The sequence below is a fragment of the Zeus faber genome, assembly GCF_960531495.2.
Source record: "Zeus faber genome assembly, chromosome: 21".
In the NCBI taxonomy this organism is placed as follows: domain Eukaryota; kingdom Metazoa; phylum Chordata; class Actinopteri; order Zeiformes; family Zeidae; genus Zeus; species Zeus faber.
This window is the reverse complement of record NC_137208.1, coordinates 7,310,249-7,325,163: the sequence shown is the minus strand read 5'-3', so window position 1 is coordinate 7,325,163 and position 14,915 is coordinate 7,310,249. Positions and strand designations below refer to the sequence as shown.

General features: G+C 44.3%; 1 protein-coding gene across 2 annotated transcripts in view; it reads right to left on the bottom strand.

Annotated features, from left to right (window-relative positions):
* The window catches only part of tbc1d22a (TBC1 domain family, member 22a), a 163,981-nt gene that overhangs the window by 121,090 nt on the left and 27,976 nt on the right, over positions 1-14,915 (bottom strand). For both annotated transcript variants that reach the window (XM_080022691.1, XM_080022690.1), the window contains exons 6-7: positions 14,490-14,560; positions 309-437 (exon numbers count right to left, since the gene is read on the bottom strand). In XM_080022691.1, coding sequence (XP_079878817.1) covers positions 309-437; positions 14,490-14,560 — 200 coding nt within the window. The remainder of the gene's footprint in view (positions 1-308; positions 438-14,489; positions 14,561-14,915) is intronic.

The following is a 14,915-nucleotide window of genomic DNA, read 5'->3' as shown; positions in this document are numbered from 1 at the left end:
GAGAGAGAGGGAGGGAGACAAAAAGACACAAAGAGAGGGGGACACAAAAACATAAAAAGAGAGAAATATACACACAGACACAAAGAGAAAAGATCAAGAGAGGTAGAGCGAGAGAGAGAGAGAAGAAGAAGAAGAAGAAGAAGAAGAAGAAGAGAAAGGACGGAGTGTCAGAGCGAGTCGGAGGGATGAGGAGGGAGAAGCTTTTAAACCAACCCTTTCTCGCAGAAACACAGATCTGCGGCTGAAGCCACTTTGTTTCGTGCGTGTGTGTGTGTGTGTGCGCGTGTGTGCGCGTGTGTCCGTGCTACCTGTCTGTACGTGTCCTGGTGGTGCTCGTCGTTGCGGGAGTCGTAGTACTGCTGAATGAAGCCAAAGTACTCCTGTCTCTTCCTCTGCAGAACACTGTCCCTCCTCTCGGCGTTGGCTGGCAGGTAACCCTGAGGGAGGGACAGACAGCCAGGGCGGAGAGACGGACAGATGGAGAGGGAGAGAGCTTTTATAAACCCCTCACTTAACACCCGTCGTATTTACTGTGATTCGCGGCGGTACACGGGACAGGGTGGAGTAAAGTCCCGTTAGGTACAATTATCCGAGTTTCCGCATTGCCGTGACCAGCCTTTAAGTGCCTTCACAGTCAATGTTTTTGAAAGAAATTGTGGACAAATAAAGACGTGATGTTTAGAAGAACAATCTTTAATCGTACCACAGCACACCACAACGCATGCGCGCACGCACGCGCGCGCGCACGCACGCACGCACGCGCACACGCACACGCACACGCACACACACACGCACACACACACACACACACACACACACACACACACACACACACACACACACACACACACACACGCGCGCGCTTTGGGTGGTGGCCGGTGAAACGAGGCCTCTGCGTTTGACCCATCCTGGGCAGCATTCGTGGACGCGCCCGGAACCTGGTGACGAGTGTCCATCGCTGGTCAGACGATGCTGTTGTGCACGTTTTTGGGGAGGGGGTCCTTTCTGACGTAATGTGGAGGAAACCCCATGTGAGCACGGGGAGAACATGCAAACTAATAATAATAATAATAATAATAATAATAATAATAAAAATAAAAAGAAAATAAAAAGAAATGTTTTAAAAATAAATAAATAAATGAATTAGTGAATGAATGAATGAATGAATGAATAAATAAATAACTATAATATATATAAAACAAATCATATTTTTATGCTTTATTTTATTTCTTTTTGTTTTCCTATTTTTATCTTATTTTATGTAAAGCACATTGCATTGTATTCTAACGTATAAAATGTTCTATATATTTTTGTTTTTACTAATCATTAATATTACCATTTCATAGAAAGGACAGCACAATCCACTTGCTTTCAACAAAATCATATATTTCCTCAAACGTTGAGTTGTGTGAACTATTCAAGGTCAAAACTATTTTACACATCTTTGGAAGTCAACGCCTGCAGCTCTTATAAGTATTCTTGAAAAGACTGTTTTCGCAACGATAATAAAATTTGTTTTCTGTAATATTAAATAAATTGCTCTATTGTTCTATTTCTAATTAATGTCTTCTGGGATTCTCATTTATCATGCGTTTGTCTATGAAGCGCTTTCTTAGAGCTGCTTTTCAAAAGGTCCAGGCCAAATAGGACTCATCACACACACACACACACACACACACACACACACACACACACACACACACACACACACACACACACACACACACACACACACACACACACACACACACACACACACACACACACACACTACCTATCCAACGCTGTGATTTTGGATTAAATGATGTGCTTGACTCTAAGTAAGCTCAAAAAGGGAAGAAAAAGAAAGGGGGAGAAGAAGCCTCACAGATTTGTTTTGGCATGGGTGATTCCAATTTTGGATTCAAAGCAAAACTGTGATTGAATGAAATGCTCTAATGGCTTTTAATTTATTTCATTTTATTTATTTTTTTTACTTTTGAATGGTAATGGCAATCTTCCTTATAAAAGAGGCATGCCTTCATGTGAGTTTGCATAATGACAATCAAATTACATTCAAATTAACATTTTGGTCAAATTTGCATGGAAATGAATTCATCTGATATCAACCCATTTAATTTGCCAAAATTTGGGGTTTAAATCTGTGTCTTTGGCATCAATTTGCATGACAATTCCCGGCTATAATAGATGGCACAGCGGATACCAACAGTCACCTAACAGCTAGCGTTACACTGGCAACATCAGTTTTTTAAAACCATGTTTAAAACCACTAATCAAATGTGAAAGAGATCTATTAAAAAAATAATAATAATTGACTGGGATTACAGCCACACACTATAAATGAGTTGCTTAATAAAACATTGTTTTCCTTTAACTTGAATAGTAACCGTCTCCTGGGAGATTCTTTATTCATATTAAAATAATGTGTCTGGCTGTGTGTATTCATGAGGACTTGGGTAAAATTATTGATGTGCCTGTTGCCGTGACATTTCAGAACGTCGATCTCTGTGTGTGTGTGTGTGTGTGTGTGTGTGTATGTGTGAGTGAGTGAGTCTGTATGTGTGTGTGTGTTCGCACGCACAATCCTGCTGTGTGAGATCTGGCTTCCTCAACAGTCAAAAAGTCACCTCTAGACCTCCTTCAAACTCAAGGGGAGAAAAGATGGTGAAAGAGCAGATCCTAAACTAAACACATTTTATTTCCAAGATGACAATTCAGACCTATAGCTGTGTTTGTGCTGAAATAACATCTGCCCGTGCATTAGACAGTTACTACTACTAAACAAATGCGAAAGGGGCATAAAGAACACCTAAGCTCCAGAGGGTTAAGACTTGGCTTGGAGTTCTCAGGACAGTATCAGTAGATACATATTTGTATCAAGGAGTCCCAGTTTGATACGCAGTCATTATTGTACAACCTCTAATGGCGCTAACGTCTTGTAAAAGTGAAGGGTAACTATGGTTAATTTTGCTGCGGAACCCCTGAAACCCCTTGAAGCAGTCCCCGGGGGTCAGCCAGACCCATCCATAGGCGATAGGACTGGCTGGTAGAGTCTAGACCCTCGCTTTCTTTGCCTTCCTGCCTGTCCGACTGAGTTCTGGAGCTCTGTTGTCCGTCTCCTGTATTAGCCTCACATATATCACATGTGATGGGAGCTCATGGGGCTGTTGCTCCAGCACGTTGCAGAAACCCCATTTGACTGGGAGACTGATAGCAAAGTGGCTCGGTGAACAAAACTCCTTCACCTGGGCCCACACAGTGCGAGTGAGACAAACGAAAGGCTGACATTAGCTGTGTGTGTGTGTGTGTGTGTGTGTGTGTGTGTGTGTGTGTGTGTGTGTGTGTGTGTGTGTGTGTGTGTGTGTGTGTGTGTGTGTGTGTGTGTGCGCGCACGCGCGTGTATATGTGCGCGTCATTTCCTGACTGTGTTGTGGCGGCTGTAGTCATTTCATTCATTGTTTTGTTTTTTTGAGCACGACGGTAATATGTCAGTGCAAGTATGCACACACACTGCGCAGTAAACACACGTCATATTTGACAGCTGCTTGGAAAATAATAAACAAGGGCAGCTACAGCTTTTGGGGAACTGCTTTTCTGTGGAGGAGCACGGAAGATGAAGATAAAGATAAATATTTGATGCATATTGTATATACTATTATATAATACACCTTTATTGTACCAAGTTATCATCATTGAGAATAGAGCATCTTCTTTTGTCGGAAAGCAACAATAATATGTCATATAAGACACAAAACAATCACGCTTAAGTTCAAAACTTTAATACTGTGACCATCATATTTTTTTTACTCCAGCTATTTAAAGAGCCAAACACAGGCAGGGTGAAACAGGACGTGTTCATAAAGCATGGGTTGAAGGCAGCCTGTGACAGGAACACTTCTGGAACTACTGTAACTAAGGCTACGTTCACACTGCAGGCAAATGTGGCCCGAAACGGATTTTTCTTTCTGCTCATATGTGACTAGAGGTGCAACAGACCACAAAACTCTCAGTTCGGATCGTGTCACCGTTTTGATTCACGGATCGGATCATTTTTCAGATCAGCTAAAAAAAATAAGAGGGGGGGGGGGGAATATAACTTTGATTTCCATTTATTCTTTAACACATTTAAAACAAGGAACTTTTGCCTGTGGTCTTACATGAAAACAAGATTCAAGATGTACGATGTTTAAAAAATATATATTCATATATAAAATATATTCATTCAATGCTCAAATTGTTCAAATAAAGTGCAATATGAGTCACGCATGATTCCCCTTTAAACACTGTAGTGAATGAAAAAATATGATTAGATTTTTCCCCTGAATTTAATTCCAATAAGTGCCCAGTATCATGTTTAATTTATCAAAATCCTAACAAACCAAATTTCATGGAAATTGGTGCAGAATTAAGCAAGTTACAGTCGACGACATAGAGAACTCTGCATCTCTCAATACTCGGGCTGTACCCGACTCAGAATTTTGTCAGTTGAAGTTCAAGTTCAAGTTCAAGAGATTATTTGTCACATACATCTAATCGTATTCAGCCGTTCAATGCAAATATTTGGCGGCGGCTGGGGCGGGCTCTTCCTATAGGCAAAAAAGGCGGCTGCCAAGGGCGCCATCCCGAGCGGCGGCACGGGGAGGGAGCCACTGGAGCACATTTTGCGCGCCCGTCTCCCTCTCCGACGGCACGCCACGAGCGCGCCGGCGATGTGGTGAGGCGCGCCAAAACAGTGTGTTTTCATCTCGGATGAAGGTTTTTATTTCATGTCTGCTTACAGAACGAAACAAGTGCGTATGGAACGGTATGGCATGAAACGGCTCTCTCCCCGATCACCCCCCTCTCTATGCGTTACGCGCCGGAAATAATCTCAACGAGTCCACAAGCCGTGCCCCATTCCCCCGTGCTCGGCCCCCCACACTGTTTTAAGTTTTATCTGGAGGAACGGTGCTCGGCGATCGGGGCGCACGGAGGGCCATGTTTGCGTCCGTGGCCTACCGCTGTGCTAACAGGGTTGAGAAGCCGAAGCCAATACATTCCTTGAGGTCGTCTAGCCAGGATTTTCTTCCGTCCGCCTCGTCGTCGTTTGCCTTCTACTGTCCCGCGTGGGATGGGGGTCGACAGGGGGGTGTGTCGTGAGACGTGTCCGGACCAGGTACGTTTGTGCCGCTTAACAGTCACGAGTAGTGGTTGGAGTAGTGCTTCCAATGATCCTTGTATGAGATGTGGAGCATCCTTCTGCAACACTTGTTCTCAAAAGCCTGTATCTTGGGTTCAGGTATCCGCCGTGAGCGTCCAACTCTGGAAAACAACAGTGGAGACTACCAGTGACTTGTGGAGCTTGATCTTCACAGGGAAGCCAATGGCGTTGCTTCTCCACATGCTGTTAAGTCCTGTAACGGCTGAGGTTGCAATGCCCATTCCTGCTTTGATTTCTTTTGTCAAGCTGTCGTCATGACTCACAAAAGACCCGAGGTATTTGAAATCATTCAAACCCCTTCCAGTTCTTGCCCATTCATCCTGATGTCAGTTGGTGTTTGTGAACCGTGGCCGTAGACTAGAATCTTGCTTTTTCCAGCACTTTATTTCCATTCCACACGCTCCAGCTGCTTTCTCCGGCCTGGTGTTAAGTTCCTGGAGTCCTTTTTCGCTGTTTCCCATGAGGTCAATGTCGTCAACGAAACGGAGGTTGCCAATGGCTCTTCCTGCGATGGATATGGAGGTATGGTAAGGTAAGTCTTGTAGCACCGCTTGAATGATATTTTCAGGAAGACATTGAGTCGAACCGGGGAGAGGAGACGCCCTCGACCAACCCAGGTGGTTATTCGTGAGAACTTGCCCTGCTTGAATCTTTAAAAATTGTTTGAATGACTAGTATAATGCTATTGTCAAAGTATACGTTCCAATAGAACGTCGCACATGTCAATGACCAGCATGCATGTTCGCACAATGTGTTGAGCAAATTGAAGTTCACACCCACACACGACAGGTACACACCACTACACATACATATACTGCACTGTGGGACATGTACACACCAATACACACTCCACATTTACTGCACTGTAGGACAGATACACGCGCACAGATAACCAGTACAGTATGAAATATGGAAATCAGAGCGAGGCAGCAACAGAGAGAGACACGGGAGAAGAAAGGCGGATGACGCGAGCGGATGAATACATCAGACACTTTGAGATAGCAAGAGTGTCAGACAGCAGAATAAGAAAGACAGAGGAAGAGGAAATTGAGAGAGAAAGTTCTTTCTACTCTGGATGCTGTTTGCGCCAGAGTAGAGGGAACAGCTGTAAAATGTTATATTTCCTTAAACAATGTTTTCTGCATGTCTTCACAATATAAGCGGCACCGCTGCCGAGTCCAGAGCGTCTCATTTACATTTCATTGCTGGTCTGAAGGAGAGAAAAGAATAGGGGTGGTGCTTCTCTCTCTCTCTCTCTATCTCTCTCTCTCTCTCTCTCTCTCTCTCTCTTCTCTCTCTCTCATCTCTCTTCATCTCTCTCTCTCTCTCTCTCTCGTCTCTCTCTCTCTCTACTCTCTCTCTTCTCTCTCTCTTCTCTCTCTCTCTCTCTCTCTCTCTCTCTTCTCTCTCTCTCTTCTCTCTCTCTCTCTCTCTCCTCTCTCTCTCTCTCTCTGTGTGTGTGTGTGTGTGTGTGTGTGTGTGTGTGTGTGTGTTGTGTGTGTGTGTGTGTGTGTGTGTAGTGTGTGTGTGTTGTGTGTGTGTGTGTGTGTGTGTGTGTGTGATGTGTTTTGTGTGTGTGTGTGTGTGTGTGTGTGTGTGTGTGTGTGTGTGTGTGTGTAATCGATCCTCCACTTCAGTCAAACAGCCAATCTCTCTTCTGGAAGAGAGGAATAAGCTTGGGGAATCCAATTCTAGTTGAGTTTAAATGAAATGGCTTTTTTTTTTTTCTGTTGTTGTTCTTTAAGTGAGGGCTCTGACAAATCCAAAATGATTCCTACTTATCAAGAGGGCTTCGTCCTGCAACTACAGGTGTGTGTTTGTGGGGATGAGTGTGCGTCACCAGTTGCAAGAACGGACCAAACATTGAAAAAGCAGTTGACATTTTGACATGAGGATCTCTTAAAGCAATCTAACATTTTTACCTTAAAATAACAGCTTTGATGGTACACTGAATATATATATATATATATATATATATATATATATATATATATATATATATATATATATATATATATATAGTGGGGCAAAAAAGTATTTAGTCAGCCACCAATTGTGCAAGTTCTCCCACTTAAAAAGATGAGAGAGGCCTGTAATTTTCATCATAGCTACACTTCGACTATGAGAGACAGAATGGGGGGAAAGAATCCAGGAAATCACATTGTAGGATTTTTAAAGAATTAATTGGTAAATTCCTCGGTAAAATAAGTATTTGGTCACCTACAAACAAGCAAGATTTCTGGCTTTCACAGACCTGTAACTTTTTCTTTAAGAGGCTGCTCTGTCCTCCACTCGTTACCTGTATCAATGGCACCTGTTTGAACTCGTTATCAGTATAAAAGACACCTGTCCACAACCTCAAACAGTCACACTCCAAACTCCACTATGGCCAAGACCAAAGAGCTGTCAAAGGACACCAGAAACAAAATTGTAGACCTGCACCAGGCTGGGAAGACTGAATCTGCAATAGGTAAGCAGCTTGTTGTGAAGAAATCAATTGGGAGCAATTATTAGAAAATGGAAGACATACAAGACCACTGATAATCTCCCTCGATCTGGGGCTCCACGCAAGATCTCACCCCGTGGGGTCAAAATGATCACAAGAACGGTGAGCAAACATCCCAGAACCACACGGGGGGACCTAGTGAATGACCTGCAGAGAGCTGGGACCAAAGTAACAAAGGCTACCATCAGTAACACACTACGCTGCCAGGGACTCAAATGATCCAGAAGAGGATTTGGAGAATGTCATATGGTCAGATGAAACCAAAATGGAACTTTTTGCTAAAAACTCAACTTGTCGTGTTTGGAGGAGAAAGAAAGCTGAGTTGCATCCAAAGAAAACCATACCTACTGTGAAGCATGGGGGTGGAAACATCATGCTTTGGGGCTGTTTTTCTGCAAAGGGACCAGGACGACTGATCCGTGTAAAGGAAAGAATGAATGGGGCCATGTATCGTGAGATTTTGAGTGAAAACCTCCTTCCATCAGCAAGGGCATTGAAGATGAAACGTGGCTGGGTCTTTCAGCATGACAATGATCCCAAACAGACCGCCCGGGCAAGGAAGGAGTTGCTTGGTAAGAAGCATTTCAAGGTCCTGGAGTGGCCTAGCCAGTCTCCAGATCTCAACCCCATAGAAAATCTTTGGAGGGAGTTGAAAGTCCGTGTTGCCCAGCGACAGCCCCAAAACATCACTGCTCTAGAGGAGATCTGCGTGGAGGAATGGGCCAAAATACCAGCAACAGTGTGTGAAAACCTTGTGAAGACTTACAGAAAACGTTTGACCTCTGTCATTGCAAACAAAGGGTATATAACAAAGTATTGAGATGAACTTTTGTTATTGACCTAATACTTATTTTCCACCATCATTTGCAAATAAATTATTTAAAAATCAGACTGTGATTTTCTGGATTTTTTTTCTCATTTTGTCTCTCATAGTTGAGGTATACCCATGATGAAAATAGCAGCCCTCTCTGATCTTTTTAAGTGGGAGAACTTGCACAATTGGTGGCTGACTAAATACTTTTTTGCCCCACTGTATATATATATATATATATAAATATATATATAAAAACTAAAATTAATATATATAAACTAGCCGGTGAAAATATCCGGTAATAATGCAATACAAAACGTAGTTGCGCTCCACCTCTCGGACGGCGTGGATGAGACGGGTGGCCGGGCGCTCACTTTCATTGCGCCACAGGGTTGGTTGCACCCTCTGACTCGGGCGGGCGAGCGAGCAGATCTGCCAGGCCCGAGCACATCTGGCAGCTACACCGTTAGCAGGGGGCCGATCCCCCACACCTCTCTCCTTGCGGCTCCTGCTCTATAGTGTCTTTTCCTCCTGACATTGACCAGGCACAGCAGACAAACATAACAGTTTCAGGGTTTGGTCTCACTGCCAGGACGCCAAAACATTAAAATGACAGAAACAGTTGACAAGTCTCGACCCCGTTAGTGTTCCACGCCACCATGTTCTCTATATTTTGGCTTTTTGGCAACTTTGGATTTCATAGACACACAAGCAATACTAGGCGGACAGACTGCTCCCGCCGTCAGCCTAGATTATCTGGGATACAAGTCAACTTCATTGGCTGGAATTTTGAGACTTTTGTAGTTCCCCAAAACAGATGCATCATAGATTGAAGTGATTTTCTGAGAATGCCTGATCTGACTCCCCGATCAATCGCTTGCACATCAACAACCTCCCTGGTCGCGCGCGCACACACACACGCGCGCGCACGCACACGCACGCACGCACACACACACACACACACACACACACACACACACACACACACACACACACACACACACACCCCTTCATTGCGCCCTGGGATTGCACTCCCACCCTGGGAAATGCGATCAAGCCAAAACAGTAATGTGCTAAAATGATGGTGTTGCTGGTAGAAAAGCATCCATTATTCATTTGAAGCGATTATTTGTGTGTTTTTGAATACAATATTCACATTGGGTCACAGCCCTAGCACATACAGTACTGCATATCTTTATCATAATAATATTTTTTATTCCTGAATTTCCTCAAAGAAGTTATCTTATTTTGTAAAACTAATGCCCCTGGATCTTATAGACAACAACACTGGCTATCTTAGGCAGCTGCATCAGGAGCACTACATTTGTTTTCCTTTGAAAGGCCTAAAACCAAAATATATATAGGGTCCCCCCGGGGTTCTCCAAGTTAAATTTAAGACTTTTGAAAACATTTTTAATACCACATAGGAGAATTGAATGCCAACTTCAGAGCCATACTGGCAAACAAATTAAGGCCATAATGGAAAAATGAGCACGGAGTTCAAGCCCTAGAAAAGTTCTTTACCAAGTACTTGAATGTAATAAAACATTTAATTATACTACTCACACTCATATTAAACACATAATAGCTTTGTGAGGTGTGTGCTCTAATAACATAAAATGAAAAAGATGCGTATTTGTCACCGCAAACCCTCTCCATTGCCTCACATGGAGAGGGGTTGGCAAAAGGTCACAAAAGCTCCCATTTGAACTGAAGCTAATTTGCACATTGTGCACACAAAAATAAATAAATACACACACACACACACACACACACACACACACACACACACACACACACACACACACACACACACACACACACACACACACACACACACACACACACACACACACACACACATATATTATTAATAGTAATAATAATAATAAAAAATATAGCTGCGGGAAGCAATACACCGGGTCCAGTTGTGTCATGTTGGGGAAGTATAACATTGGGACTCTTTCTTTAATCGCTCTCCTTTTGCTGGGATGGGGGCTGTGCCAGGCTCGGGTTGGGAGAAGGGCGAGTTCGAGCTCAAATGGGCATTTGAGCAGACCCCGCTGCATCAGCTCCGGGAGGGGGCCTCATCCCCGCTAAGCGCTGCCGGTCGTAGCGCACCGCGCCCGGGGAGAGAGTGGACGAAGCAATGGCGCTCGATGGGGTCATTAGCAGCGCGGTGGACCAGTGGTTAGCGCTGTTGCCTCACAGCCATAAGGTGGGGTCCTGGGTTCGAATCCCGGCTGTCCCAGTTTGCGCGTCCTCCTCATGTTTGTGTGGGGTTTCCTCCCACCGTCAAAAGACATGTATGCGAGGAGTTAATACTCCTGCCGGTGCCCCTGAAAAAGGCAGTGTCGAAAGAACTGGAGTTGGTCTCGGGCGCTGCACTGCCCACAACTCCTAGTTATAGGACGGGTCAAAATCATAGGATTCATTTTGTTGTAGCCTGCTTGAACTTGGTCTGCTGCGACGGGTTGGCGACACAGACATACAGGGCAGGGAATATCAGACCTTCCAACTTTGGGAAAATATTTTGAGTCCTACAATAGTGTAACAGGGAGTCACTCTGTTACCGCAGCTAAATTACTCCATCAGTTATTCACACCATAGCCGTCTCGTAACGAGCGTATGATTCGATTTCTGAAGTCTGAGCTGCTGATTCCAATTTGGGGCGCCTCAGATTTTCATTCAATTGTATGTTCATAATAAAACATTGACTATTAAATATCTTTTACATTGTCCTCCAATCATTTAGAGTTTATATCTGTGATCGGAGAAAACCAATCTGCTTATCATTTGGTGTCATTGGTTACATCTGCTGTACGTCAACGACCAATACATGGTGGGATCTGATCACGCTCACGTGAACAAAAATAGAACATGAAGCTGTCCCTGAGTTAACGGTCACTGAGTTCCAATAGAATAGAATATGGGACTGCCACTAAGTTTCAGTATAATTCAACCTGTAACTGGACACAACATATAACTAACATGGAAATATCCTGTTCAAACTTCAAATCCAAGTCTCTTTAACTTTTAAGTGCAAATATGTCTTTCTATAATATTTATGTGGCACTTGCCATTCCAAAAGAAACGGGGATGGCAGATCGCTCCTGTAAAAAAATCAGCTCTCCCAACAGGTCGATTCGGAGCCGGGAGCCCCAGTCGACTCCGCGGAGGGCCCCGGACCCCCCAAGCGCACACTGCATTTGACTACCGGCGGATCTTGACCGCCCCAATATAGCGACCGTGCCGGACAATATTACCCACAAAAATACGGTGAGAATCGTGATCCTTCCCGTGATTTCCAAGTTTGAAATCGAACGCTCATATCGAGCAGAATTTAAATTAGAAATATATTAAAATCCTAGAGAAGAAAAGCATAACAGGCGCGCTGTGCACTTCCCCTCCCCCTCACCCTGTGTCTGCTCTCATTGGCTGTAGCTCGCTGCGTCACTCCTGAGTCGATCCCGACGCGACCAGATAATAAACCTGCTTGAGAACTCGCCGGCGAGTTCTGTGAGTCAACGGCGAGCAGTCGGATGAATAAAACACATTTATTCACTGAATAAAACACCCTGTGCACCTCTAGAAAGGCCTGTCTCACTGACCTAAAAAAATAGCAAAATTGTCCATTTCGGCTTTATTATTGTATAATAACGCTTTTTCTGAAATACTTTTCGTTACCAATCCAACCAAGAAATTCAGAAAAGTAAGGTTGAGAGGAATTAGTAATGTGTACAGGCAGCAGGCACTACCAAATAAATAAATGTGATGAGAGCGGTGCACAGAATGTGTCCCGTGCCCGTATAACAAAAATGAATAGGTACAATGCATAATGTGCAAGTAAACAACTGTGCCCCCCACACCCTCCAACTCCAATAGTTTCACATCACAAATGAGCCCGAGACATCATCAATACTTCCACAGCCAGTTAGTTTTCTCCCTTCTCTCCCACCACTTTTAGCAGCCACACTCCATTAGCAAATGCACATACCGCCACAGGCTGACATTCTTTTGTAAAGCAGAATTGAAGCCATTCAATTCCCCCCCCCTGCTATCTCCTTCAGGCTGGGACACCAAGTGTACTTTAAATTAAAGGACAAATGTGGTGAAATTCCTTAAATATCAGGACGTTTAACGGAATGTATCCAACCAGTAGCATTCATGACCAAAGGAGCACCAAAGCGAACAAAAGAAAGAAAGCCAATGAGGCCAATTAGGGAAAAAATTGCTCCGCTCCCTTCCTCCTGGCTAGCAGAGTGACTTTACTAAATCTGTTTGTGCTTCTTTTAATTTCCACGCCGGCTTTATACAATGCCGAGACAGTGATATAGGATGTGTGCAGTGTGCTGGTAAATGCGAGCCGTTGGGGGAGCATTAGCAGCCATTGACCGCGCTGGGAGAGGTTGTTTCTCGTCCCTGTCAAGTATGGAAGAGCCCGGCGTTGGCGAGCCCGCCGGAGGGCGGGTTAGAGAGAGGAGAAATAAATTGAATAAGTTGCTGCACGCCTGTGAGCAGGGGAAGGGCACAGGGGACACCACTGGAGTGAAGTTTTATTAGGTGACTCTGCCAGGTTTATGGAATACAGGGTGGGCAGCGAGTCTGGGAGTCTACAACTGTGTGTGTATCTTGTTTTGGGCTATGTTTGTGTGTTTGTGTCTATGTGGGAGTACCCGAGTCAAATGTATGTGTGTGGGCGTGCGTGTGCGTGGCCGTGCGCTGTATGTGCTCTTGTACAAGAAAGGGAATAGATTTTCTGTTCCCTGATCGTTCCTATCTATTTCCCCTTGATTCCCAGCACGGGCTGGATGGAGAGGGCTGTCCGCTGTTGGAATACGTTGGGAAAGAGGAGTTCCTCTGACACCACACTGCGCCGGGTTTTATCACAACTCTGCCTGTATTTACAGAGGGCAGCGTAACACTACCACCACAAATGCAAAAACTGCCGCAGGGCTCAACATTAACAGTTGCCCAGTCGCCCGGGGCAACAAGATTTGGGCCATCGTCGACCATCCCGTTAAAAATACGCGTTAAAAACAATAACAAAGTGTGGGACACCTCGCTGTCTGTTTAGAAACTGAAAACCTTTTGACATAATTGAACATGGTTAAAAATGATCATATAAAATGCACTCCTGTTCATCAATAGATTCCCCCTTTCTTGACATAATTCAGTTAATATTGAAATGTGGGTTATAATTATGTAGGATCAACACCACTCAATTATAAAATCCGTACGATATTGCAAAAATAAAAAGCAGTTGTATCAGCCTTGCCAGCCAAAAATTGATGCAGGGTTGTCGACTTGGCAGCAATTTTTAAAGGTTTAGGTGTCGGCCCTGTGCTGGAAAGGCTCACGGATATGCACCCACAGCAACGCAGAGAAAATTTAGCAGAATGCAATGTCTTTACGTTCAAGAGTCTGAAACACGCATGCAATGCACACAGGCCGACATGTTACTAGATGCATGCAAAACACACACGCTCACACGCACACCCCCCCACACACACACACCTTCAATGACATCTCATCTGCAGCACATTAGCTATTGTGCAGTAATTAATGGGAGAGCCACAGCGTTGACAAAGCCAGCGTTCTCTCTGCAGACTAGGAGCTGTAAACTGCAACAATGGCTTAATGAGTAAACACAGGCTGCGCACCTCATGAATAAATTATTTGTGCCTCGCATTTAATTTTCCCTATTGAAGTTTCAAAGAAGAAAAAAAAAGAAAGAAAAGAAAGAAGAAGCGTCACCGGTCTCAATAAATCAAAACGGGCGGAGCTGCTCGGGAGAGGGATGTGATAATGGTTTTTCTCGGTGTCACCGGGCTCATTTGCCTGCGTTTGTGTGTACGAGTGGGCGCCTGCGTGGAGCACATGCCCTCGTGCGTCTCACAATTTGGGTCCAAAATGTGTTAAAATATATAGAACGCGTGACCGCCGGTCTGTGTTTTTTTTCATGGACTTACCGAGAGCAGCTTCCACGTGATTGGCCGAACCTGTCTTGGGATCCCGGACCAACTTAGCTTCCGTAGTTCTTCTGTGAAATAAAAAAAAATAATAATTTAAAAGGGAAAACAAAGAGCAATATTAATATATACTGTTTTACTCCTGTTTTTATATATTGCAAGGTACGGGCGGGGCCGAACACCTTGGCTCCAGGTGACCGATATTCAGCAGGACAGGGCAGTGATGCACAGGCAGCTCAGTGTCTCTGGCCTCTTGTTCAGCCCCCGTCAGTTACTAAAGGCCGTCCTTCCAGAGTGTCTGTGCCACCAAAGCCCTCCCCCGTCTTTCTAACTCCCTCTCCCACTGCTCAAGCCTGGGATGTTCTTCGGTTCCTTCCTTAGTATTTCTCTCTGGCTGCTCATCAATCAAAACAAATTGAACACCCT